Here is a 25,188-nt window from a genome sequence, read left to right as displayed (position 1 = left end):
GATAGGCAGCGTTTACAGGTGGACCTTTACTGAAAAAACAAAACACACCAAGAATCTTGTTTGTTTTTGTTAGAATCAATAGGAGGGTTTTTTTATTTGCAGTTTGTGGTTTCTCTATTCTTTTTTGCTTTTTTTTTTTTTTTTTTTTTTTTTTTTTTTTTTTTTTTTTTTTTTTTTTTTTTTTTTTTTTTTTTCCTGTTCATGGCAGATGATGGAACAGGATGAGACCAACGGATACAGGAGCCTTCCTAGGCAAGCAGAAACCATCGGCACCACTCAAGCCTTCTGCTCTGTATCATTTCAAATGACGCTTTGTTTAGAGATCATGACTCGCATGCTCTAGAGGGCTGAAAAGCATCAGGTGTTTGTAATTATTGAGCTCGTCGCAATCAAACGAAAACTTTTTCACATCGAAGGAGGCACCGTCGTATCCGAAGCGGTTCATGCCTATGTCAGCCTCATCCCTCCAGATCTGCTTTCCCAATCTGCGGCAAGTCTTGTACCAGCCATCAAGCACCTCCTGATTCTTCGCGACAACCGTGTACCCGAATGTTTGTTCTTCGGTCTCCGCGCTATCCTCCCGAACATTCGCGACTATCGTGAATCCTAATGCTTGCTCTTCGGTCTCGGTCTTGTCGTTCTCAAATCCGGGGATATTCAGGCTGCGCTTGAGTAGCTTGGCAACAACTTCGCCCTTGACCCTCTCCTGCTCAGCGCGCGGATATTTCAAAGGAAGAAAGATAATCTTCCCCTTAGACCGCTTCAATTCAGCGTGCTTGTCAAGGGAAGACTCAATGGGGAACTCACTATCATCGCAGCCAAACTGGTTCGGCCAAAGACCCTCCTCGTCCTCATCCTCCCACATATGGTTGGTCAGCTCCCGGACAGTCCGGTAGTAGTCATCAACCACGTCCTGGCTCTCGCGATCAGGTAAAAGCCCGGCTTTATAGCGCGCTTCTCCGCGTATGCATCGGGCTTGTTGACTACCGTGGCATAAACTCGCCACCAGGAAGTACCCTGTGATCGTGATACGGATACTCCAGGGGCTCAAACCACATCTTCGCCCTAAACCGCTCTAGTTGCGGATGTGCAATGTGGAAAGTGGCAGAGGGAAGTAAATGTCGTCATAGCCAAAGCGGTTAGGACCCTTGTCCTCTTCCTCTCGCCATACATGGTATGTTAGCTCCCGGACGGCCTCATAGAAGTCGTCGAGCAGCTTCTGAGAGATGGTGAAGATGACGCAGCCTGGGGTTCGGCGTTTGCGAATCGCAGCGAATCGCAGCGAGTTGCTTCTCCCTTTAAGGGTCGCCCACGTGTAGTGAGTCCGGGTGGCGCCTGTTGACCGCCGTGGCCTTGATAATGTGAGGGATAGACGACATGGTGGCACTTTTGTTGATGGTTGATTGGAGTTGGGAGATAAGACTTGTCTTGAAGGTTTGGTGGGTTTGACGGGTATGATTGCCGCAGGCTAGGAGTTTGCGGATTCGAGCAGAGTGAGTAGTGTAGACTTTTGCGGTTGAACAGAGTCGAAGAAATTTCGAAGGAAAGCAGAATGTGTGTTGGTAGGATGGAGAGATAGGATAGGAGAGGGCGAGGAGGCGTAATTTATAGGCGGCCACAACAAACATGGTGAGAACTGCCTCTTTTTGTCAGTGATGAGACCTTTCACTTTTATTTGGATGACAATGAATCCAGTCTCGGTTGAAGAGATCCGTTTCAAAGGCTGATACGATGACTCGCTTTGGCGATGGGAATACGTACCTATGACCGCGCGCCATCTCTTTTTCTTCCTTATCTCAAAACAATATCCAGTGAAAGGGGTCTGTCAAAATACTTTCACAGGACGCCTGGACATTAGATGTCAAAGGCTTTGTTCTCGAACAATGCGCAGTCAAGTCGTCAGAAACATCATCTCGTGCTGGCTGCAGTTTGTCCCCCCAAAAGAACATTGGCGTTGCATACAGTGTAATGTTAAACAAACATGCCAGGGCTAGTGTGCCTGAAGCATTGTCTAAAGCCATTACTTAGATCGAATGCACATGAGTCACAGCTATAACCAGCCCAAGCTAGGAGTCACGGCTAGCAGGCCAAGGCCACTCTTTGCTGCTCCGTTCAGAGGTCTTTCTTGTCACTTAGAAAAAAGTAGAGTCCGCAGTGATAGACTTCCATATATGAACTATGTTCTCGAAAAGCCATCCTTGGGAAAAAGGTATTTCATACACCACTGAAGTGGTGAGCAAGCACGACTTTGGAATCCATGAAAGACGGTAGGAGAGACTGCGGAGCCTCGTTTCCAAGACCAAGCCAACCAAGCCTGAATGTGAGGCTTCTTGTCGCAGATGAGCGAGGTGTGCACATGTGCAATGATGATTTGTCCAGTAAGGGTTTCCAGCATGTTTATCCAGGGCCTACATAAAGATATTTCTCAGCCGGATATAGTTTGACATCAACGAGCGAAAAATTGTTGGCCAGACATCCTGTGATATTCTGAATATAAGTCTCAAGGGATTCTCCGTCGGCGGCAATTGTCCATTAGTGGTCCCCCTCCCCCCTGGCGAATGCCCCCAATTTGCTTGGAGAAATCGCTTTAACCCCCAACGTGCGGTACAGGAAGTCAAGGAGGCATATCTGGGTGTCAACAGTGAGGCGGCCAACGTATGCCTATCGGTAAGAACATGGTTGGAGCGAGTAAAAGATAGCTTGGCAGCCAGATGTTGGATGAGATAATGTGTTGAGGCAATATGGATAACCTTGAAACTGCCTGAGGTGCTCGTGTTAGCTAAAATTATAGAGAACGGCTCATCCTGGCGGATACTCCCCCCCCACTTCGGAGAGCCTCTCTGTGCTTCGGTGTTTTTTTCAAGCATTGCCCCGTCCGAGACCGATTGGATCCCCGTTCCATCATATGCGTCGACGTCTTTTCCGCCCCCATACTCTCAAACTGACCTTGGTTCTGACGAAATTTACGGTACCTAGGTAGCCCCTATGCAGTCCGAGGATGCATCCTTCTGTCAATTGCGACGCCGTGGTTTAGCGTTTGCCCCAAAGACACTTGTCTTAGTTAAGAAAGAATGCTTGACCGTTGCCAGTGGTCATGGCCCTGTGAGCTTTGTTGACGAGTCGGGTCAGTCCGAGATTATCCTTGCGTCTTCGTAGTTCTTTGTCTCCAATGGAATTGCCGTTGTATTTGTCCGAATTATGAAGCAGAAACAGTTGCGACGTAATTCTCTTTGCTTCTGGCCGAGGAACATGACACGCAGCGGCCTGAGTGGGGCAGCAGTAGGCCAGCTAAAGATTGTAGGCTCACGCAGGTTTTACTGCCTGAGATTGGCAGTTGGCTTATGATGTTGCTCTGGCCAAGACGCCGAACCATTCCCTGCATCAACAGGAACCGCATGATCTAGACCAAAAGAACGAGGTTGCGCCCGGAGTCCATGCACTGCTAGTCATCAGGCAGCCCAAACCCCAAAGTACCCTGGTCCCGTAAGTAAATGGTATAGCGGAGATGGATGGATCGAAAGCTTGCGCCGAAGCCAGTCAGACGGGTTTCGAACTCCATGTTAGAGGGCCAGAGAAGCAGTTTTGTGACACAGTGGTGTCAAATACGAGGATCTGTGTCGTACAGGAAAATATCGACGACTCGGTAGAAAGCCTGATTGGACATCAGCATCCCAGGCCCCAAAAGTCCGATGAAAGCCCGTGTCCATGAGATCGAAGGATGGGTCGATGCTGGTGGATCGTGGATGGTGCTCCCTCGTGGCACACGTGATATATGCGATACCCTTAACCCAATCCGGCTAGAGCGGCTTCCCCGAACTTTAATTTCCGTTTCCCCGGGCATTACGTAAGGCACGCAGCGCAGAGATCGAGCACTTTCTCACCTTCGCTCCTCTCGAGTCAGTCGACCTCTGCTGATTTCTCGCTCTTGACTGCAGTCGCCGACTGGCCAATTGTCTCGACTCCTCGGTGCTGCCCCTTCCCTGCCCGTCAACGCCCCCTCGACGGGTCTCTGACTCCAACTTTAGGTCCCGCCACTTCCGGGGAAGGGGAGAGAGACGAGAAAAGGCCCGCCTTCGCCACTGGGAAAGCGTGGAAAACCCCAAAATCCAGCATCCCGTTTCCAAGGTTCGCCACGCGGTGAGATTCTGCCTGTTAAACTCCTATCCAGCCTCCGACGGGATCCCGACTGCTGCTCGGCATACATCTCTACCCTTTTCTTCCAGAATGCAGGCGAAGCGCATGCTTTCTGCCCGGACCTGATGATGGCGCCGACACTCAGTTCGAGACCTCGCAATTGAACAGCCACTCTCACTCACCAGTACCGCTATGGGGACCGACCTCACGGTGCCCCCTGATGGACTCATAGGAGGCTACAAAGGGAACAACACCTCCGTCAAGATCGTGGTCGTTACCTTCATCTCGCTGGCCATCTACAATGCCGTCGAACTCGTCATTCTCATTCTCTTCACCTTCCAACGTTACCATGGCCTTTACTTCTGGACGATGCTGTTATCCGGCGTGCTGGGAGTCATTCCGCACTCCGTCGGATACCTGCTGGAATTTTTCGATGTCGGCCCGCGATGGTTGGGCGTCGCAATATCTACCTTTGGCTTCTACTTCATGGTCCCCGGTCAATCGGTTGTTCTCTGGTCGCGACTGCACCTGGTCGTCCAGAATCGCAAACTCCTTCGCTTCGTCCTTTGGCTTATCATCATCGACGCGATCATCCTCCTCATCCCGACTACCGTCCTCACCTTCTCTACAATCTACGTCCGCACCCGGCCAATAGTCATGGGGTATAATGTTATGGAGCGAATGCAGGTTGCTTGGTTTTGCGCGCAAGAAATCCTCATCTCGTCAATCTACATCTGGGAAACGGCGAAGCTTCTCCGTCTGCGACCAGAAAAGAACCCCCGCCGCACGCGCGTTCTATACGAGCTCCTCGCCATCAACTTGATTATCATCGCCATGGATGTCGCCCTCCTCGTTCTCGAATATCTCGGCATGTGGTATCTGCAAACGACGTTAAAGGCAGCAGTGTACAGCATCAAGCTGAAACTCGAATGCGGTGTCCTGCGAAAACTGGTCGAGCTTGTCCAACCCAGCCGACAAGATACAAGCTCTACCGAGCAGGATTCTTTCCCGGCATTCGTCAATCCGGATAACATTGTCGGCGACGTCACGCATGCCGCGCCTGCTCAGCGGAGTGACCGTGACCGGACCCAACAATACCCGTGGGGCAGGTCTGTCGACAGCTTCAGTTTGTCAGACCGTCGCCGGCCAACATCTATCTCCTCTGCGCTCTCGAGACCTCCATAATTCGCCACCTCATCATCAGACCATCAACCAATTCACCTATCGGTGATCACGCCGCTCGGCGATGCCGAGCTGACTACGACGCCGACCAATATACCAACTACCCTGTACAAAGTCAGGTCGTTCTCGCGGATTGTATACCCACCATACGGACATCGCTACGTCCACCGATCGGGCGAATGTAACGCACAACGACTCAAGCGCCGATATATGCGCAAACGCTATTGAACTATACGATGCACTCCGAGTACAGCTGCATCACCTGGATGTTTCTATACTTATATATACCCTTCTTATTGAATCATGTATCTACGAGCATACGATATATATCTATACCACTATTTACAAAGGCGCTGTATCTACTATAGACAACTAGACCTAATTCACCAACAGCCTAACATGATCTGGGCAGACGACAGAAAGCATAAATCATGCATTTCTCTTGGAGAAGGCTTTGAGCTAAGCGCTTGAAGCCTCATACAGACGTATTTGTAGGTATGTTTCCGACGACTTCAAGGACTAGATCTCCATGCTTGGTTGTCATAAGCTAACATACCAATTGAGCAGAAGAAAGGTCAATCGTGGACCTCGCATATCTCCTTGCGAATCTGCTACGGATCCAAACTCGTCTGTGCTATTAAGCCACGAGGAAACAAAGAAAAAACAAACAGATTTTCCTCGGCAGGATGCCGTCATCTCGGACCTCTCCTCCCTTTCCTTCCTGGTCCCGGACGACACGGAATCTAATCGTCCATCAACTAGTCAGTCTCTACAGGTTGGTGTTCTATTGGCATGACAATGTAATTCGTCACTGGAGCCTCTAAGGTAGTCATCTCGCCTAGGGAGACGTACAATTGAGGAAGGAAAGAGCGAACCTGACCTGCTAGCAGTGACTTAGAGACCTTGTTCTAATTCGAAATCTTGCTGCTCCACCCGACTCACTCACCGGAACGATGGCGCTTCTCACTATCTCTGGTACACGGCTCCAGCTGTTTGGCAGCAGCTTACGCATGAGAACAAAATTGTACATCTGATAATTTCCTGGGGGTGTTGTGGAAGGACTTTGACAGCATTCTTTCACAGGGTCATAGGTATTTGAGAGAGATGGCTCGATTGTATAGTATCCCACCACGAGAAAGCGCCATTTTGCAGCCCACTCAGCAAAATCCATTTGCTCAACGCCTGAGTTCTTCAATCGTTCAGTGCAAAGAGGGCGGAAGAATGAAAAGGGACTTGTGAAAGGGATTGCAACATTTCTTTTGCAGGCAAGCACAAAGAGGAAGTCTTTGAAAACTTGACTATCTGGCCATAATGTCTTTCGGCCCGTACAACCAGTCTTTGTCGAAAGTATAAAATCCCCTTCCTCTTCCCTCTGATTCTTTGCTTACCCTCATCATCCACTATCTACGGAATCCTCTGTCAGAATTGCTATTGTCTTTAAAATTCAAACACTCCGACTCACTAACATCCGAAACAATACGCCAGCATGAGTCTTGGTATTGTGACAACATGGGTCAACAAGCGCGCCCGTCCACAATATCAAATCGATTCTGAGAAGGGTGACAAGCGTGTCAAAGCGGTGCCCGATTCCAGGGTATATGGAGCCTCCCAGCAGATCCTCGAGGACTGGCAAAAGACTTGCCGAGCACAGACAGATCGAATATGAAAGGAGGAGGAGGAGACTGCGTCAAACCGCTCTGGATATGATGGCGCCTACCTGAACTTGTTGCGTTCCTTCAAAGAGTGTAACACCAACAAGGAGTTTGGAGAGTCAGTCTGCTGGGAGCCGCTGGAGAATGCACATCATGATTCGCTGGCAGTGTGCCGAAATGATGAGTTCAGAGCCACGGCAGTCAACAAGCGCGATCTGACTACGCCGCCGAGGGATGACAAAGAAGAGAAAATACGCACACGGACCCGTGAGAGCAACCCGGGCTTTTATATCATCGCGGTGAAGCAGAAGACGCTTGTTGACTTCTATGACACTGTTCGGACGTTGACGGACCAAATGTGGAGGGAGGAGGACCAGACGCGGCCAAACTGCTTTGGTTTTGATAAATTCTATTTCTCACTGGACATGGCCACCATCCGTTACCAACAGCTAAAGCGCTTTCATGGACGAATGTACTTCAAAAAATCTAAAGTATAGGCGCCATGATCAGGCTGACGACCCTTATGTCGAGGTTACTGCCACGGCAGTCAATAGGCGCGATCCCGAAAAATCCCTTGAAGCCAATGATATTGAGATAGTCAACGCGCAATCGCGTGAGCGAGTACCAGAATTTTATATCACGGCAGACAGCCAGGATACCCTGAATGACTTCTATAAGACTGCCCAGACGCTAACGGACCAGTTCTGAAGGGATGACGATGTTGCCAACTAGTTTGGATTCGATCAGGTCCACTTTCCCATGGAGCGTTCCCTTGATAAGCACCCGGAGCTGAACCGTTTCAAGGGGAAAATCTCGTTTCGTCTATTGAAGTACCGGGAGCACGATCAGAGGGACCACAAGTGGCTTTCTAAGGAGGAATCCGCGTCATGATCAAAAGGCGTGATCTGTTTAGGCATGCGTGAGAGGCTTCTCTTCCCAGAAGCTAGGTTATGCTTGCGCAGTGGAGAAGCCCTCGCTCTTGCCTGTCCCCAGGCAACATGTACTGCCCTTTCCGCTTTACGTATGTCATATGCTGAAACTAGAGAAACAAGAAAGATCAACGAACAACTGGTGTAAGGTGCCATAACAGTGATGATAGGAGTTTTCTGAAATACATGGATAACATACATATATCCCAATCCCTGATGGTAAAATAAACTAAGAAAAGAGGATCAATCATTCCGTTTAATCATCAACCTTATGTAAAATCCCATTAGTTACGCACCACCTATAATCCCTGAGTTATCTAGGTTCCAGGGTTCGATTAACCAATTCAATGATTAATACCTGGCTGATAGGAGTAACGACAAATATTTTCAATGTTGTTCAGGCACACCGTAGTATATGGTAGAGTGCTAGAGACGTTCCAGCCAGGACTGCGGGGCAGCGTCTCCAACCCCCCCACCCGCTAGTGACATCAGTCCATCCGCCGATGGCATCTTGTCTTCTAACCGTATATCCGCCTTCCACTCTGTATAAATCCACAAATCCATTCCATTTTCCATTTTCAATTTCCCTCCGCCTTCCCAGATCGTACCAAAATGTCCAATCCAATCCACAACCCCGGCACCGCCAACGGCTGGCACGGCTCCATCCCGTCCTCCTTCCCCGCCGAGCCAGCCCGCTACCACCTCTACATCGGCCTCTTCTGCCCCTTCGCGCACCGCGCAAACTTTGTCCGGCATCTCAAGGGTCTAACCGAGCTCATCGACACCAGCGTCGTGATGCCTTACCCCAAGGGCGACGCCAAGGGGTGGCCTGGCTGGCGCTTTCCCGCCTCCAACGACGAGTATCCCGGCGCGACGGTTGATAAGCTCTACGGCGAGGATTACCTGCATAAGGTTTACTTTAGGGCGGATCCGGAGTATAAGGGGCGGTACTCGGTGCCGCTGTTGTGGGATACGAGGACGGGGACGGCGGTTTGTAATGTACTACTGTCCCTCTTTCTGATTTGAGTACATTCGATGATTGGTGAGGAGAGTATTGATGGTTGGACAGGAAAGCCTCGAGCTCCTCCGCTGGCTCCCGAGCGCATTCAGCGACCTCATCACGCCAGAACTCGCATCGATAACCCTCTACCCAGACCATCTGAGATCTGAAATCGACAACCTGCATGCCTGGATCAACCCGCATCTCTGCACAGGCGTATACAAAGCCGGCTTCGCACCTGACCAGGAAACATACGACAAGAACGTGGTTCCCGTCTTTGGGGCGCTGAACAAGCTCGAGAAACTCGTGTACGCCAACGGCGGGCCTTTCATCCTGGGCGCTGAAATGACAGAGATAGACGTCACCGTCTATGCAACGCTCATTCGGTTTGATACGGTCTATGTCCAGCATTTCAAGTGCAATCTTGGCACGATTAGGCATGATTATCCGGTCTTGAATAATTGGCTCAAGGGCATGTATTGGGATGTTCCTGCTGCGAGGGAGAGTACGGATTTTAAGCATATTAAGGAGAATGTACGGCATCGACGAAGAATTCTGTATGGGGGATGATAGCTGACGAGTACAGTATACGAAGAGTCACTACGATATCAACCCCAAGGCGATTACGCCGCTGGGGCCGTTCCCGGATGTCGAGGAGGGCGTTGAGCGGGACTGGGGGAAGCTTACGGTGGGAGGGGTAAAACATCCGCAGGTACTGGAGTTTGAAAAGAAGTTGAAAGATGAGTAATAGCCAGATTTGTAGATTGGTACGGTGTTGAGTCCATGCTATGAGTATAGAAATATGGGTGCCTGAGAATCAAGGCCACAATATTATCAGGCGTCAACAGCTCGGGCTCAGCCTCACTGGAACCTATCCTCATCAACATTCTGTCAAACATCGAGTTCCATCGAAGCGAGGAAAATGCCGCCTAGGAGAGTACCCAAACAGAAAGAATGCAGCCACTCATCTCTAACATACAATCCCTCCCCCTACGCCTCGCAAATCGGCTACACTCAGCCATCCTTGCAAGAGCGCCAATCCGCAGCCAACCCATCTCAACCCAACATCCCAGTACCATCGACCAGAACAGATGTTGAGAACTTTCCGGCGCCACTAGTCTTACGAGACGATGATTTAGCTGTGGACCCAGAGTACCCCTCACAATCATTCCAGGAGTGGCATGACGAAGAGGAGCGGAACGCCGTGACTGCAAAACGGAAGACCGTCTATGTGATCGCAGCACCTAGCATCGACAAGTCCCTCAAAAAAGTGAAAGACTGGACTGTTCCAAGACACGAAGATCAACGCGCAGCAACCAACCTGCCAAAACCCGCAACAGCGGACATAACCCCGTATCTCGCCGCCTTCTTCCACGGCCTCCCAGTGAAGGAACTCAAGCCCCCAGCGTCAGAATGGAAATTCGTCCCCTGGACAGAACCCCGCTCTAAGCCCAAGAAGTCAAGGAAGGAAGCGGATGAATCCTACATCGCCCTCGCCACGCCGACGGGCGAAGAAATCCGCATTCGCGCACGGGCGAAGAAATCCGCATTCGCGCACGGGCGAAGAAATCCGCATTCGCGCACGGGCGTGTCCGATGACCGGCGGTAACGGATGGTACACGCATCAACTTAACCTGGATGATTTGCTGGATGTGGCCATTGCTATTCTGCCCAAGGACGCGTATGCGCTTTGCTTGCTTACGCACCATGATCTGTATGAAGACGACGATGACCTCTTTGTTTGTGGGCGGGCGTATGGTGGGTCGAGGGTTGCGGTTGTTTCGACGGCACGGTATAATCCGCTGCTTGATGGGGTGCTTCGTGTTGAGGGGGCTCATGCGTGGCCGGGGTCTCATTGCTCTGAGTATGTTAAGAATGTCTGTGTAGAGCATGCTGATGATGATGGTGGACCGAGAAGAAAGAGAGTCAAAACTTCCAGTTCGAAGGCAAAGACCCAGACACAAGGGAAGCGCAATGGACCGGGACCGCTTGAAGCTGCCCTCGCTGCATTCAACAACCCACAAACCCAAACCCAAGCAGAAGCCGATGGCAAGGATAATGAGCGTGAGCGCGATACCCTGGCAATGACAAACCTCTGGCTCTACCGCACCCTCCGAACCGTCTCTCATGAGCTCTGCCACTGTTTTGGACTTGACCACTGCGTCTACTATGCGTGCATCATGCAGGGTAGCGCCTCTCTGGCAGAAGACGCGCGCCAGCCGCCGTATCTCTGTCCTGTTGATCTGGCGAAGGTGCTTGCGGCGACGGGGTCGAGTGTGGTAGACCGGGACCGGGCCTTGCTGGCGTATTGCGAGCGGAAAAGGCTCAAGGGGGACAGACATTTTGCGGCGTTTGCGGTGTGGTTGAGGGCATCTTTGAGCTTGAGGTTGGCTGGAGAGGAAGGGGACGGCGTTGGTGAAGGGGAGGGAGAGGTAATCGTTTTAGATGATTGAGTGATTGTAAATTTAGGGATCTTGGTAGAGTTAGAGGACCCAATATTCAGCTTCATATTTCCCCCTTGTCGAGGTACAGACGACCCGAACCTTGGAACCGTTATGCTGCAGGCGTGTTGATTGTTCGACGGGATTTCCCCTGCCGTGCAGAAGTGGGGGGGCCTTGCACGGGTTCCTGAAGAATGTTTAAGACCGGCTGATAGGTGCTCAGATGGTGATTGGCTCTTACCCTAGATAGCAATGGTTCCTTCAGAATCCTTCTTTTAAGATGTTGGTCAGTATCTACCTATTGATATCGCCTCAAAGATCTACATCGAGACCATAAATCTAAAAAAAAAGGTCATAACATACCCCTACCACCTTGAAAGAGTAAGCGGATATCCCAACCTGATTTATTGAAAGTCAACAAAGTCTATTCAGCACGATTAACGATAGCTTGACAGCCAACATTGGCATTGTATTCAGGCTTACAATTTTGGAAAAGTCAGTATAGCGAAGACACGATACCATCCAGTTATGCCGACTAACGGGTGCAGAAGCAAGATATATGCCATAATACCGGTACCAAGACGCTGGATGCACACCAGCAGCTGCGAAATTACTTCACAGTCAACCCCCGAGGTCGAGTTTACAATTTGAAATTCATATATGGTACTTCCTCAACGTTGAAGGCATCGAAGAGCAAAAGCAGAAGTTCCAATGGCTCCCGTCCGACTGGATCCATTTCCAGACTTGTGCAAATGGGCTGCAATCCGGTTTAACTGAATTCCTAAATCCTGGTTAAATCTCCCATGTCCCACCTGTAAAATTCAGTTCCGTCATAGCTGCAATCTTGACTATGATGAGAAACGCTGGCACAATGCGGCGCGACTAAAGCCGCCGTGCGCGCTTCAATTCTGTACAAAACCAGGCTTGGACTTATTACTATGGTACTGAGCGGACAGCAAAAAGCAACAAAGGCTCGGTGGCTTTGATATCCTCATAAGTAGGCCTTTGTACTGGCAACTGGATATGGAGGAGAATGCCCAGATAGTCCGTGAGAGCGACAATGACTTAGGGCTTTGTCTCCGTACAAAGCCATGATGCCCGAGTCTATTGTTGAGAATGCAGAAGAAAGAGGTTGCCAGTCTGGAATGCCTACAGTGGATATCGAAGGTATATATACACACAACTCTTCCCTTAATAGATGCGCCATTAGATTGCATTGCTATAGCATACCTACCTATCGTACGCTTCGTCCAGTCAACGCTACCCTCAAGCCACCCATAGCATAATTCCGACAGAAACATTACCCAATGCCCAGCATGTCCTCCCATCCCCAACCCAAAGTACACCAACTTACTCACAACCCTCCTCAGCAAAGTAACGCACCAATACGCCCCCATCCCAACCGACCCACCCAGCTCAACCGGCACAAACGAACTCGAGCTCCACGTCGCCATAACAAATTTCAAAAACCGCCCGGAGCACTGGGCCCTTCTTCTCCGCGAGCCCAATTTCCCGCGCTGCAAGCGCTTCCATGTAATCTTCAGCCGGAGCACGAACTACCCGCCGTCTACTATGCTACCCATTGTAGAGATGGACAAGCGGTTTGATAGCGTGTTTTTCCCACATACCGAGAAAGTTGGGACTATTCCTGTTGATGATGAGGGGAAGGTTTGGGAGGCTCATCATAAGGTTAAGGCGAAGGCGAGGCATTGTCAGCGATATGTTATTGGGATGTTGGAGGAGTTGGAGGGGATAGGGTTGATTGGTGCGGGTATGGCGGAGAGGTTCAGGCCCCGTGTGCAGGGTTGTATGTTTCGGGGTCCGAATCGGGTGGTTAGTGAGGGGGATTGGAAACAGTTGGAGAAGACGTTGGGGTATGATATGGCGATTGAGAGGGTGCTTTTGATGCAGGGGTGGCTGAGGGGGTATGAAGGGGGAAGGGGGGATATGTTGATGATTGATTGAGTGGCATATCTCTAGAGGGCAGTGAGCGTACGTGTAGTTTGGTTTTTTGGTAGGTGTTTTGGCTAATCAAAATTGATGAGAGTTCACGTTGTTTTTCTTGATATACTCTCTGGTTGGGTGTTCTAGTTGATGCATGTACTAAGGTACCATAGAGTGCTTTGTACAAGTGAAGTATGGCATCTACTATGTGGTAGTGTTGAGTTATGCAATGTACAAGAGCAGGCTAGCATTTACAGAATACTATATCCCAGGTGGGCTCATATCGAGCACAGTCAATTGGATTCGGGTACAGCATGAGTGTCTATAGTCGGGTGAAAGCATTTAATCATTAGCATGAAGCTCAATGGGTACCATATGAAGAGCAACTCAAAGAGTATTTTCAACAATGATATCCAGAAGATGGGATACAAAGAATCCAGACTCCTTCTATCTCCCATTGGAACTGACAATGCCATAGCATGTACGGTAGCCTTGGTATCAATAGGTAGGACAAACAAAGCCAATGTAGCCTTTCATACCTACTCGGTCAAAGAAACATGGCGTTATATAATGGCAGCTTCTTCTCAGCACCCCTGCATCAATTCATCGTGCTTGGGTAATACTCAACTGTCCAACGCACAATCAAAGCCCCAACCCACCATCTACTAACCCAAGGTACGTACCCCAAAGCAGCAACCATGAACACAATAAGATACCTCACGGGCATCCCCCAACCCCCAATTAGAACCCCGCAACCCCTGGAACTCTGGATAGCCATGACAGACCGCAAAAGCCAGCCTGAGCACTGGGCTCTTCTCCTGCGACGTCCCGGCTCAGAAACCTGCGCACGGCTACACATGGAAAACGGCTACCCGCCCTCCTCATACAAATACGTCTTCGAGTCCAAGAAACGCTTCGACAGCATGCATTTCCCCATTAAGGAGAAGATCGTCACCATTGCCGAGACGGACGAGCAGGAGGTCTTTAATGCGGCGGCTGCTGTCCCGCCTCAGCATTGCCAGCGGTACATTGTTTATGTTCTTGCGCGCCTTGAGACGAGTGGGAAGTGTCTTGTACCCGTGGGGACGACGAGGTGGTATGAGGAGATGGTGCAGATGGGGCCGTTTGAGGGGCCGGTTGTGTCGGTCTCTGAGGAGGAGTGGGCCGAGATTGTGAGGTATTATGGGCATTTGCAGGCGGGGAAGATGTTGTTGAAGATGCAGGGGTGGTTGCAAGGGGTATAGGCAGGAGAAGAGTGGATGGAGGGGTGGGTGAGATAATAAACTTATCGAAAAAGCTATATGTAGCTGTTAGTTACAATGGGACTAGGTTGAGGTTGAGACACAAATGTCAGTAGATCTTCAAACATATACCTAAGTACTATCATGTACTCTGTAAGCTCGGATTGGATGTGTGAAAAAGTTCAGTCAGACGCAGCTAAGCCAAGCTCGGAAGCATGAAGTACAGAATTTGTTGACTTCTACAACTGCTACATCCTGTACTGCACTTAGGGCAGCTGTTATCTGTCCATCTCTGATGTTTGTTGCATGTTGCGTATTTTAGTGAAGGTGGCCAGGACAAAAGGGCTTCTGTCTCTCCGTTGCTGATAATAGGTATGATAAATACTGCAACTAGTTTAAGCCCCCGACTACATGACACCTTCTCACTAAAATATTGCAATTTGGGTTGTGTTTATACCTCTAGGTATAATGCAGTAAAGTCAGCTGACTGATTTGTCACCCGCTTATGTCATCTTAAAAACAGGCGCTGACCAATTTGCTTTCTGCAGCCAGACCAACACATGTCTGTAACACAGCTCCACAATATCAATGCCGTTGTCAAAAAAATCCAGAAAAACAAATGCAAGACCTGCACCATGCCTAAAGCCCCCCCTCGAAAAACACAACCCACCCAACAGACTGGTGCTCCATACCCACATACAAAAGTCCCCGAACGCGCACCTGCCTATCCGAAAAGCCAGAACCAAGCAGGAAGTCAACAACACAGCACTCAAAATGTGTCACCACCTCAAGAAACCCAGCAGGTAGAGCCGCTGTCACTACTAGAGAAGCGGTATAGGACATTCATCAGTGAGCCATCCGCCTAATACAACCGCCTGTTCTCCGCCAACTAACACATCATCCAGGACTCGACGAACCCCACGACTCCCTGTGTTACGAATGCTTCTACCCTGGCGAACTCGTCCCCTGCGGCACCTGCCGAAAGGTCGTCCATGCGGACTGCATGCCACCAGAGGCCCCCTGGACTGTCGACAACCGCGACTCGGACGTCTGGTACTGCCCGGTCTGCGTGAGCCTGGGCTGGAACCACGAGAAGAAGCGCCCGAAAACCACCCACGCAGACAAGCGCACTTTAGAACGCAATCCGTGGTTCCCGCAGATTCTGACGGCTCACCCAAAGGCCCCGCCCGGAACAACTTATGAGACCTCGCTCATGCTGGACTTTGCGCTGAAGAAGTTGACGCCTGTGTCGAAGGGTTCAGCCTTGCAGGTTACCGGGGGGAAGGATGGTGTGGGTGTTCCTGTTGCATCTGCATCTGCACCAGCAGTATCAGCTTCCGCTTCTCCTGGGCCTGTGACTGCGACACCCATGCAGGCATCACCAGCGCCAAAACCGGTGGCTGCTAACGGGGCATGGCGCGGTTTCTCGTTACCAATAGCCCGGAACACATCCAATGCTACTCTGGTACCTGCTCCTACTCCTGCTCCAGTTTTGGCCTCTACACCTCCGGCCTCATTACTGTCGTGGCGAAAATCCCGCTTCGACATATTATCCGGTGAAGTTGGGGCCGCGCTTTCGGTGGTTTATCGCGAGTGCGAAGAGGTTCCGTTGCTGCGCCGGACAGCGGAGGAACTGGAGACGAAGATGTCTAGCTTGCAGCAGGAGGTCAACATTTACAAGAATGAAATGCAGCTACTCAAGAAGTCGAGCAGCGGTACACAAATAACGAAAGTGACATCGAGGAAGAATCACCTTGAGCGTGAAAATGTGGAGTTAAGGAAGCAGCTGGAGAATTCAGAACAGGCGTTAAAACAGTGGAAGGGGAAGCTGGCTGGGATATTGGGTCAAAATATATGATTCTGCGTTTGGTGTTTGGCGTCTGTGGGTTTTTAGCATTGCACCTTTTACTTTTCGCTAACTGAATGCCTGTCCCAAGCAGCCACATTGCTGTGCCTACTATATGCAAATGTACCTTATACCCTCGAACGTCTTTTTCTCAGGTCAATCTCGTGTTCTTCTGACCAACAGAAACTGAGAGTTTGTTAAGTGAAACTTTCGTCATTGAAGCAACAACTTGAAGTATTTCACACAAGGGCACCATTGAATGAGCGAGTATTCAATGCGCCAGCAGCACCATTTGATCTTCTTTTCTGTCCACATAATTTCTGTTCTACGAGAAACAGTTACTGAACCTGACTTGCAACCTTGTAGTAACAGCTCACCATTCCATCTTCAATGACATCCACCCCGCAAAGTGTAAATCGCACATCGTTAGGAACATCTCCGAATAGCCTTGGTCTTTTCTCATCCCCTCCTAGCAAAACAGGGGCAAGCGTGAGAACAATCTCATCCACCCAATCCCGTCGTAAGAATTCCTGCACCGTCTGGCCACCATCCACATACACCATGCTAGCCCGCTCCTCGTTCAGTATCCTCTCGACTTCCTCTAGAGACGGAATAACCCGGACAGCCTGTAGGTATGGCGCATCATCATCGCGAATGCTTGGTGCTGTCAAATTCCTGCTGAGCACAAGCAGTTTCTTGACGGGATACGGCCACTCCGGCAGCCCGCGACAAACTTCGAATGTCCTGCGGCCCATGACGATGAAGTCAACTTCCGCCATGTGCTGTTCAAACGATGGCATGGATTTCAATATCGATGTAGAAATGTGATCTTTGTTTGCCTTTGGCTGCGTAAGCCAGGATATGTCGTTGTTCTGACGCGCGATGGATCCGTCCAGGCTTGTTGCTGCGAAGACACGCGCTTTCCATGCCCGGGTACCAGTGGCCATTGTACGGTCATAGAAGATGCGAGGTAACTAGTTATATAGCACGGAATAGTTGTCTTGATATATACTCGATGATAGATATCCTCGTCATCGACCCCTTACAACTGAGTCGCCCAGAGGATGACTCACGCCGAGAACACCCAAGACATGCAGGAACACCTGCGGACCGTTTCTACTACTATATGATGTTTAGTATAGCTGGTAACATGCTGAAAAGGACATTGGATGGTCGGATACCGATACCGATACCGACTTGTCGGGCCAGCTGGCCTGGGTGCTTCCTGCCCTAACTGGACCGTGGCCGAGCAGGAACGTGCCTTCTATTTGACCTGTATTTGATTTGTCAACGGATTGAGCAAAGAAGGCACTCGCTCACCTGCAATAATACCGTATAAGCCCAGTCCTCTGCTCTTCGGCTTCCACCCGTCATCTCGGACGCTCGTTACCCCACGCTCGCTGCATAACTATCTGTTTCAGCATTACCGGATTTTCGCTGCGGAGGGGAGTTCTGTCGTTACAGGTTTTACGCCCATTACTCTCCTTGCATCTTATACAGCCTTTATCTCCACCTCTACTTCCACTTCTACGCAACAAAGACCTCGATCATCCCAAATCCGACACTGCCTAAACTCATCACCATGGCAAGCTTTCTACGCAATCCAAACGAACGTCTCACCACCCCATGCTACAACTGGGGCGTCACGTCCGGCAGCACCCACTACGCGCGCCATCGAAACGTTTTTATAGCCTACCGTCCCGTCGCACGAACATTGGAGAACCACAGCGAAAATGACCGACACGATGCTTACGTTGCTCTTACGTTCCCTTTATCATCGTCATGGACATTGTGGTTTCATTCAGCTAAGCTGACACTTCACTATATCAAATCCAAGAACTTCATATTGATATAAACCCTTCCATCCCTATCATGACTCATGTCCCAACAACGCTCTCCAAGTGCAACATCCATCCACGTCAGCAAACTAATAGATGTACCTGAAGTATAGATTCTCCTGGTCCGTCCGGTCCTCAAACGCGTGCGCCAGATTTTGCTCATTGGGGTCAAGCCCAGCCTCCCGGAGCAGCCTCTCCTTCTTCTTGTTCTGGTGCGCCAGATACCACCTGAGGAAGATGACGCTAATGGTCAAGCAGACATAGCACCCCAAGTGCACGCCAAACGCAATGAAGTACTTGGGCGCGTCGCGGTCCAAGAACACCTGCGGGCCAATGGCATTGCCCACAGCCCAGGAGACGAATGTCGCGGCGATGGCGGCGGACTTCTTTGTCGCACCGCCGATGTTGCGCGAGACCATTGATAATCCGAGCGTTTGGGCCGACCAAAACGATAGCGTGATGTAGTACGAGATTAGCAGGCCGACTTTGGTGCCCATGTTCTTGTTGTCGACGGTCATGAGCACGATTGTGCCGATGTAGGAGCTATGGCCGTTAGTTGGGTTGGAAGGGTTGGAAGAAGAGGAGGGGAGCGTACGGGATAATGAAGCCCAGCATGACGTAGAGGTTCTGGCCTGTCTTGCGGACGAGATACGCGGATGTGAGCAACACGATGATGATGTAGAAGCCCAGCACCATGGCCAGCAGCTGCGTCTGGAGCACGGTGAACTCGAAGCCCGCGATGATGATGTTTGCGAAGGCGCCCAGCCCGCTGGTGGGCAGGGTTGTGAAGACCTGGACGGCGCAGTAGCACCAGATCTACACACGTATATGTATTAGGCACGGCTATGAGAAAGAGTGAGATAGCGGACGTACCTGAGGATCAAGAGCAGCCTCCTTGATCTGGTACGCGCGGAACTTCCTATTCTGCAGACCGGTCTGGTTGGAGCGCACGCGCTCGACCATCAGCCGCTTGTCCTCCTCGCTGAAGCACTTGGCACGCATCGGGGAATCGGGCAGCCACCAGAGCACGAAGAAGCCCCAGAGCACGGAGGCGCAGCCATAGGTCATGAAGAGCGCTTGGAAGGACTTGACGTCGTGGTCGTTGCCGATGAGACTAAAGCAGTACGCCAACAACCCGCCGACGATCTGTTGCATGCCGTTCATCATGTACCTATCCACCTATGGTATTAGTCGCTTGCCAGGAAGGAATATAAGGGTAGAAGGGTGTGTACCAGTATGTCACGGTCTCCGCCTGCTCCTGGCGCTTATACCACATACTCGACATGAGCACGAACGAGGGCTGGCAGACGGCCTCGAAGATACCCAGCAGGGTGCGGACGGCGACGAGCGAGGGGAAGTTTTTGCACGCCGAGTGCAGGGCCAGCACGGCGCCCCAGAGGATGATGTTGACGCCGAGATACTTTGCGATCGGGACGCGCTGGATGATCCAGTTGGTGGGGTACTCGACGATCAGGACGGCGATGTAAATACAGGTCGTGAGCCAGGAGTACTACACACGAACTCATTATCAGCAAAGGCTTCATGCGAGGGCCAGATTTTGTTGTGATGGGGTCATACTTTGTTGCCGTCTTCTAGTCCCGCATACTCGCGGATCCCCATGATAGACGAAAACGACATCGTCCCCTTATCCAGCGCCTGCAGGAAATACGTGCAAATCATGACCACCAGCACGCGCTTGTCTATCATCCGGCGCAGGCGCTTGTTGGTCGCCTCGTCGATCTCGATGATGTCTTGCCCCGCGTACGCGGCGATCTCCTTGTCGACGCGCGACTGGTCGACGTGGTCCTTTTGCATCCCCTCTGCGTCGGAGAGGACGCGCTCGACGTGCGCAGAATCCTTGGTATCGGACGCGAGCGCGAGCGCGGGCGCGCTCTCGGTCTCGGGCTTGTCGGTCATTTTGCTGAGATGTACCTATGCCAGGAGGTATAGGGAGGGTAGGGGAAGGGAGGGCAGGATGGAGGAGGTGACCGGGGGAAGAGAAAAAGAGAGACAAGGGCGAAAGGACCTTTTATCACCGGCTTCGCCTATTGACACTCGCCTCCTGACACCCAACACCCGAGCAATCCACCATGGATGGGATGGGATCCTGCCCTAGTCTGCTTGTGCAGTCGGCTACTGAGACCGTCTCAATGAACCAACCAACGACCATCAATCAACCGACCAGGGATTGAATAAACGAGTCAGTGCGGGAATTCTCCTCGAGTTGAACCCGCTACCCCAGTTTCCCTCCAGGGTCTCCCCGGCTCCCCAGGCTTCCCTCCTCCCCCGCCCGGGGCAACAGCCAATATTGGACCGAGACCACCGAGGGACCCAGTCAAGCACTCTCGTCGTGCGTGGCATGGCACACTGCCCTGCCAATCAGAAACAACATGGCGTTTCTGCCCAGACGTTAGCGGCCCTTCGGTGCTGGCTACCCCGAGAATCATCCCGGTCTCCCCGGAGAATTGGCTGCGGTTCTTCCACGTATCAGTGCGCGGGACGCCTGCAGATCGGGGGAGCAGTGTTGGAGGCGGGGGAGAAGGGGCCGAGGGGGTTAGTGGTTTCTTTTAATGTATTGCTGAGTCTCGCGAGAGCTTCTTCCTTTGCAATTTAAGCTGAGCAATAGTTTTGATCCTGATCCTTCATCAACTTTTGGTAATACCATACCGCCAATATGTCCACAACAACGCCAACAACCCTAAGCAAAGAATCCGCCCACACAGCCATCAAAAAGCTCATTGACAACCTCATCAACATCAAAGACACAACCGGCAAATTCCTCCTGCACCTCGAAGACGGCCGCATCATCGACACAAAGTCCTGGAACGGCTGGGAATGGACGCACGGGATCGGCCTCTACGGGCTGTGGAAGTACTACGAGATCACGGGCGACGAGGCCCTCATCGCCATCATCGAGCAATGGTTCGCGACCCAGCTGGCCCAGGGCACAACGAAGAACATCAACACCATGGCCGTCTTCCTCACTCTTGCGTATGTCTACGAGAAGACCCGCAACCCATCTTACCTCCCCTGGTTGGATTCCTGGGCTGAATGGGCGATGCACGAGCTCCCGCGCACGCCGCACGGCGGGATGGCGCATATAACCTACCTCTCTGAGAACCACCACCACCAGCAGTTGTGGGATGACACGCTTATGATGACGGTGATGCCGCTCGCCAAGATCGGGAAGATCCTCGGGAAGCAGGAATACATCGACGAAGCGAAGCGCCAGTTCCTGATTCATGTCAAGTACCTCTTCGACACGAAGACCGGGCTGTTTTTCCACGGGTGGGAGTTTAACGCCGACCAGAGCAAAGGGCACGGACATAACTTTGCCAATGCGCGTTGGGCAAGAGGGAATAGCTGGGTTACGATTGTCATTCCGGAGTTCATTGAACTTCTTGACCTGGCGCCCTCTGACCCGCTCCGTGTCCATCTGCTTGATACACTCCTGGCACAGGTTACTGCGTTACAACGCTTCCAGACAGAGGACGGATACTGGCGTACGCTGCTAGACCATGAAGATAGCTACGTTGAGTCGAGTGCGACTGCGGGATTTGCGTGGGGGATTCTGAAAGCTGTAAGGAAGAGGTATATTGCCCCTGAATACCGGGAAGTCGCGGAGAAGGCGATTGTTGCGGTGCTGGGGAAGATCGATGAGGATGGGGAGCTGCGGGATACGAGTTTTGGGACGGGGATGGGGGATACACTTGATTTTTATCGGGCCATTCCGTTGACGAGTATGCCGTATGGGCAGGCGATGGCGCAGGGGGCGCTTGTTGAGTGGTTGAGGGGGACTTTTTAGGGGGGTCTGGAAGAAGGAGGTGTAAGGGGGTGTGTTGAAAGGGTTGGAAGGGTTAGATTTTATAGAGATTTGTTTATGAGAACATGAAATGAGATTTGATATAGCTGCAATCATGTACTATGTATTAGAGATGCAATCTTACATCGTCCCTGATTCACTTCATTCTGTCTCCTTGATTATTCCAGGTCGGGGTCAGGCACGGATGCCTCAGGTAGGACCTTAGGGTAGGTAAATATGACTCGATGCGGGGGTCATTCTCAGGCTCCAGCTCCAGCTAGGACCATTCAGTATCGATATCTCGATAAGATGGCGATGCAACATGTCAAGGCTGGTGCCGCATCGTCCTATGCCAGTACGATCACCTAGTGTATCTTGATATATCGCAGCAAGCTTGAGGGAATGCATCAAGTACTTAGGGCTAGCTGCCCTACCGTAAGCTGGCGGTAGGTAGATCACCCTTGGACGTAGCTCTATGAGAACCGCGGTAGCAGGCAGACACTGCGAAATACGTATCTAAGCAATATATGAGACGTTTCTGTGCGTACAGGTGCAACTTCAGGCTACTATAATATCGCTTCTTTACACTATTTGCTTTGCTAGGACGGGACTAAGGGCACTCATAGGACTCCGATGCCTAAATTCACCATAGTCTGGTCTATACTCTGTATTCACATTTATGTTAAGAATGAGATTCTCTTATCAGAAATCGGATATGTAATTGTAAATTCAAAGTCTAAATTAACCAGTGCCAAAGCAAAGGCCAAAAGAGCGACAATAGTTGGATGACCTACCGGTAACTAAACTGAACCAAAAAAAGAACGCAATAGCAAAAACAAGGGTGTTGCACTCACCATCAAACGCCCGACCATCCAGAAGTTGCCCTAGCATAGCTGTTCCGCCTGGGCGAGCAAAGGGAAACGCAAGGGGCGTTTACTTCTTAAACTTATCAAAAAGCCCCCTCTTCGCCGACGGCGCAGGCGACGGAGACCCCGAGCTCTGACGATCCCGCTTATGCGACTCGCGCGTAGGCGTCAAAGGCGACGGACTATACGACGGCGCACGGGGGCTCCCAGCATTCGTAATGGGGCTGTACGAGGGTGCGCGCGGGGTCGTCGGCTGCGAGGGGGGCCGCGAGCCCGCCTGCGACGACCGGCGCGACCCAGAGCCAGCGTTCGAGCCCGAAAGCGGGCTCGAGTGCCGCGGCGCATGAGACTGAGACTGCGGCGTTGCGGCCCGCGCGTAGCGAGGATCAATGCCCGTTTCGAAGGCGCGCCGCGCGGCGATCCCGCGCTCGCGCTCGGCGTCGAGGATTGCTTGCGAGACTGGCGGGCGCGTGTAGGTTAGGTTGCCGTGCATGGTTGGGTGCGGGCCTAGGTTGTTGCCGCCGGAATAGCTGTAGTTTTGGCTGGAGCTGCTGGCGTATTGGCGCCGGACGGGGGCTGGGGTGCCGCCGGAGCTTGAGCTGCTGCCGGAGGTGCTGCTGGAGTGGGAGGACCGACGGTCGTCGCGGCTTTTGCGGCGGTCGCCGCCTGAGCCGGAGCCTGAGCCTCGAGAGAACATTTTGGGTTTGGGTGTTTAAGAAGAGGGGTGAGAGTTGAAGGTTGTTGAGATGCTGGAAGTGCTGGTTATCCGATGAATATCCTGGGGAATGGAGTCTGATTTGGGATGAGAGGTAGGGGTTTATATAGACCTCTCGAGCACTATGTAATTCTTCCAGAGACAATTCTGTCCTTTCAGATGAAAGATCGTACCATATACAAACGCCGTTATACGTTGTCATTGTTAATGGCCGTGTGAAAGGGCTTTCTACCTTTGGGATATTTGTCCACAAACCAATCAGGAAGTTCTGTTGTGGATTTCAGGGCAAGTCATTACAAAGCCCTCAATACAATGCCGTTGTCAATGCGAGGCCTTGATAGTTCTATAATGTCTTCCCTGAACCAATCAAAATGTCTTGCTGTACACTCGTGGACTATTTCCATACAAAGGCCATTGTATAACGTCGTTGTTGGGCAATGGCAAAGGATGCCTTTGTTGCTTTATGGTCTGTTTGTGTGAACAGTCATACTACACGTCTTATGAGTACATGGGCTTTGCGCAGGAAACACCAAGAAATGTCCGTGTGATAATCAGCCAAAGTCGGCCATTGTCCTGCCAGTTTATCATTCCTTTGTCTTGGGGAGTACCCGGACACCTTGGCGCACTGATCCTATTCATGTCTATGCAGTGCAAACAAATGGTCTGATAGACATGACAAGAACAAAAACCACACGGGCAGTCCGGAAGTCAATGTGCGGTAGTCAGGAGAGTAGGGCTATGAACGAAGATGCCAGGCTAGTTTGGTTTGATGACAACAGAAGATTCGAAACTTGCTCAGCTGATAGTGTTCGTACTCATCCATGCGGAATCACAAGTGCAGGTTCATCGGGTCAAATGAACAACTTGATTTGACGGTAGGGCTCCATGGATGCCAGCCCTAAAACAACTGTGCTATACTGCGTACATAACGCTCTAAACAAGAATGGAGTAAGATACTTACAGCGAACCATTGTTTCGAACATTGTGCACTATCTATCTAAGGACTCAACGACCAGCCACCTCATAGCGAATGTCAATTCACGCTCCTGGCTAAGAACCTGACTCAAGAAGAGATCCGCCCTGCCCAGTGCTTTCCACCCGCGCCATCTGGCCAGCCAACTCTCTAAGCCGCAGTCGCCGCCGCTCGCTCCTGGGAACATGGCGAGGCGGAGGCTGCATTGATAAACTGTGGACATCCGTGGACATACGTAGAACAAACGGGTTATCGGACTCCTCTACACCTATTTGGCGAATATCCACTGTCGAAGTAGAGAGAGGTGCGCCGTACATAAGGAGTATTGGTTCATTAAGGCTGTAAAAGGCAGATTGGATGGCCTGCAGGGCGTCCCGTACTGTTGTTTGCGTGGGCAGGACAATCGCGTGGTCGGGTTGTTTGTCCGAGAGGAAGTTCAAGATCTGCCGGAGGAGATCGCGGGGGTGGAGGGTGACTGTCTCTTCGTCTTCCATCTCGTGTGGTGTATCTTCGTGGAGAAGGCGATACGGCAGTTCAGATAGCATGGTATATTTCATTATAGAGAACGGTCCAGGTGGTTCGGGGGGTCTATGACGAGGGGACCATCAGCTGACCCTGACGGATA

At 51.3% G+C, this 25,188-nt stretch overlaps 13 protein-coding genes across 13 annotated transcripts; 7 read left to right on the top strand and 6 right to left on the bottom strand.

Annotated features, from left to right (window-relative positions):
• Positions 1-186: 186 nt before the first annotated feature.
• BDW74DRAFT_113253 (uncharacterized protein) lies at positions 187-1,081 on the bottom strand. Its single transcript, XM_073721838.1, has one exon. It carries the CDS (start codon positions 863-865, stop codon positions 317-319), a length of 549 nt encoding a protein of 182 aa, XP_073586632.1. The 5' UTR covers positions 866-1,081; the 3' UTR covers positions 187-316.
• A 707-nt stretch (positions 1,082-1,788) lies between these two features.
• BDW74DRAFT_148193 (uncharacterized protein) lies at positions 1,789-2,445 on the bottom strand. The gene has a single exon (XM_073723658.1). It carries the CDS (start codon positions 2,019-2,021, stop codon positions 1,797-1,799), a length of 225 nt encoding a protein of 74 aa, XP_073586631.1. The 5' UTR covers positions 2,022-2,445; the 3' UTR covers positions 1,789-1,796.
• Positions 2,446-3,936: 1,491 nt separating this feature from the next.
• Positions 3,937-5,908, top strand: BDW74DRAFT_148191 (uncharacterized protein). Its single transcript, XM_073723657.1, has 2 exons — positions 3,937-5,811; positions 5,884-5,908. Exon 1 carries the CDS (start codon positions 4,327-4,329, stop codon positions 5,317-5,319), a length of 993 nt encoding a protein of 330 aa, XP_073586630.1. The 5' UTR covers positions 3,937-4,326; the 3' UTR covers positions 5,320-5,811; positions 5,884-5,908.
• Positions 5,909-6,802: 894 nt separating this feature from the next.
• Positions 6,803-7,676, top strand: BDW74DRAFT_175691 (uncharacterized protein; the record flags this gene model as incomplete). The annotated part of the gene is made up of 3 exons (XM_073728420.1): positions 6,803-6,910; positions 6,986-7,459; positions 7,500-7,676. 3 exons carry the CDS (start codon positions 6,803-6,805, stop codon positions 7,674-7,676), a joined length of 759 nt encoding a protein of 252 aa, XP_073586629.1.
• Positions 7,677-8,439: 763 nt separating this feature from the next.
• On the top strand, positions 8,440-9,736 carry BDW74DRAFT_113235 (putative cell wall organization protein/glutathione transferase (Gto3)). Its single transcript, XM_073721837.1, has 3 exons — positions 8,440-8,896; positions 8,967-9,431; positions 9,484-9,736. The coding sequence occupies exons 1-3, from the start codon at positions 8,510-8,512 to the stop codon at positions 9,643-9,645; spliced, it is 1,014 nt and encodes a 337-aa protein (XP_073586628.1). The 5' UTR covers positions 8,440-8,509; the 3' UTR covers positions 9,646-9,736.
• An 83-nt stretch (positions 9,737-9,819) lies between these two features.
• Positions 9,820-13,303, top strand: BDW74DRAFT_175689 (uncharacterized protein; the record flags this gene model as incomplete). Its single annotated transcript, XM_073728419.1, has 3 exons — positions 9,820-10,304; positions 10,357-11,283; positions 12,709-13,303. 3 exons carry the CDS (start codon positions 9,820-9,822, stop codon positions 13,301-13,303), a joined length of 2,007 nt encoding a protein of 668 aa, XP_073586627.1.
• A 677-nt stretch (positions 13,304-13,980) lies between these two features.
• On the top strand, positions 13,981-14,526 carry BDW74DRAFT_175688 (uncharacterized protein; the record flags this gene model as incomplete). Its single annotated transcript, XM_073728418.1, has 1 exon — positions 13,981-14,526. The coding sequence occupies one exon, from the start codon at positions 13,981-13,983 to the stop codon at positions 14,524-14,526; it is 546 nt and encodes a 181-aa protein (XP_073586626.1).
• A 1,238-nt stretch (positions 14,527-15,764) lies between these two features.
• BDW74DRAFT_148189 (uncharacterized protein) lies at positions 15,765-16,596 on the top strand. The gene has a single exon (XM_073723656.1). The coding sequence runs from the start codon at positions 15,893-15,895 to the stop codon at positions 16,379-16,381; it is 489 nt and encodes a 162-aa protein (XP_073586625.1). The 5' UTR covers positions 15,765-15,892; the 3' UTR covers positions 16,382-16,596.
• Positions 16,597-16,707: 111 nt separating this feature from the next.
• BDW74DRAFT_175686 (dihydrofolate reductase family protein) lies at positions 16,708-17,316 on the bottom strand (the record flags this gene model as incomplete). Its single annotated transcript, XM_073728417.1, has 1 exon — positions 16,708-17,316. The coding sequence occupies one exon, from the start codon at positions 17,314-17,316 to the stop codon at positions 16,708-16,710; it is 609 nt and encodes a 202-aa protein (XP_073586624.1).
• A 980-nt stretch (positions 17,317-18,296) lies between these two features.
• Positions 18,297-20,124, bottom strand: BDW74DRAFT_175685 (putative 2-ketogluconate transporter; the record flags this gene model as incomplete). The annotated part of the gene is made up of 5 exons (XM_073728416.1): positions 18,297-18,750; positions 18,803-19,023; positions 19,081-19,378; positions 19,440-19,717; positions 19,786-20,124. The coding sequence occupies 5 exons, from the start codon at positions 20,122-20,124 to the stop codon at positions 18,297-18,299; spliced, it is 1,590 nt and encodes a 529-aa protein (XP_073586623.1).
• A 473-nt stretch (positions 20,125-20,597) lies between these two features.
• BDW74DRAFT_166493 (glycoside hydrolase family 88/105 protein) lies at positions 20,598-22,012 on the top strand (the record flags this gene model as incomplete). The annotated part of the gene is made up of 2 exons (XM_073726571.1): positions 20,598-20,602; positions 20,911-22,012. The coding sequence occupies 2 exons, from the start codon at positions 20,598-20,600 to the stop codon at positions 22,010-22,012; spliced, it is 1,107 nt and encodes a 368-aa protein (XP_073586622.1).
• Positions 22,013-22,942: 930 nt separating this feature from the next.
• Positions 22,943-23,572, bottom strand: BDW74DRAFT_175683 (uncharacterized protein; the record flags this gene model as incomplete). Its single annotated transcript, XM_073728415.1, has 1 exon — positions 22,943-23,572. The coding sequence occupies one exon, from the start codon at positions 23,570-23,572 to the stop codon at positions 22,943-22,945; it is 630 nt and encodes a 209-aa protein (XP_073586621.1).
• Positions 23,573-24,640: 1,068 nt separating this feature from the next.
• BDW74DRAFT_175682 (uncharacterized protein) lies at positions 24,641-25,108 on the bottom strand (the record flags this gene model as incomplete). Its single annotated transcript, XM_073728414.1, has 1 exon — positions 24,641-25,108. One exon carries the CDS (start codon positions 25,106-25,108, stop codon positions 24,641-24,643), a length of 468 nt encoding a protein of 155 aa, XP_073586620.1.
• Positions 25,109-25,188: the final 80 nt, after the last annotated feature.

The sequence above is a fragment of the Aspergillus multicolor genome (assembly GCF_047715735.1).
Source record: "Aspergillus multicolor strain CBS 133.54 unplaced genomic scaffold BDW74scaffold_5, whole genome shotgun sequence".
Taxonomy (NCBI): domain Eukaryota; kingdom Fungi; phylum Ascomycota; class Eurotiomycetes; order Eurotiales; family Aspergillaceae; genus Aspergillus; species Aspergillus multicolor.
The sequence above is the reverse complement of the archived record's forward strand: the minus strand, read 5'-3'. Positions and strand labels throughout refer to the sequence as shown.

What these genes read in the sequence shown, in the direction of transcription:
- BDW74DRAFT_113253 (XM_073721838.1), bottom strand. Translation starts at nt 865, where the DNA reads ATGTGGGAGGATGAGGACGAGGAGGGTCTTTGGCCGAACCAGTTTGGC.
- BDW74DRAFT_113235 (XM_073721837.1), top strand. Translation starts at nt 8,510, where the DNA reads ATGTCCAATCCAATCCACAACCCCGGCACCGCCAACGGCTGGCACGGC. An exon ending in CGGGGACGGCGGTTTGTAAT is followed by an intron (nt 8,897 to 8,966) that starts GTACTACTGTCC and finishes ATGGTTGGACAG; the next exon opens with GAAAGCCTCGAGCTCCTCCG. An exon ending in TTAAGCATATTAAGGAGAAT is followed by an intron (nt 9,432 to 9,483) that starts GTACGGCATCGA and finishes TGACGAGTACAG; the next exon opens with TATACGAAGAGTCACTACGA.
- BDW74DRAFT_148191 (XM_073723657.1), top strand. Translation starts at nt 4,327, where the DNA reads ATGGGGACCGACCTCACGGTGCCCCCTGATGGACTCATAGGAGGCTAC.
- BDW74DRAFT_148193 (XM_073723658.1), bottom strand. Translation starts at nt 2,021, where the DNA reads ATGGCTTTAGACAATGCTTCAGGCACACTAGCCCTGGCATGTTTGTTT.
- BDW74DRAFT_148189 (XM_073723656.1), top strand. Translation starts at nt 15,893, where the DNA reads ATGCAGGCATCACCAGCGCCAAAACCGGTGGCTGCTAACGGGGCATGG.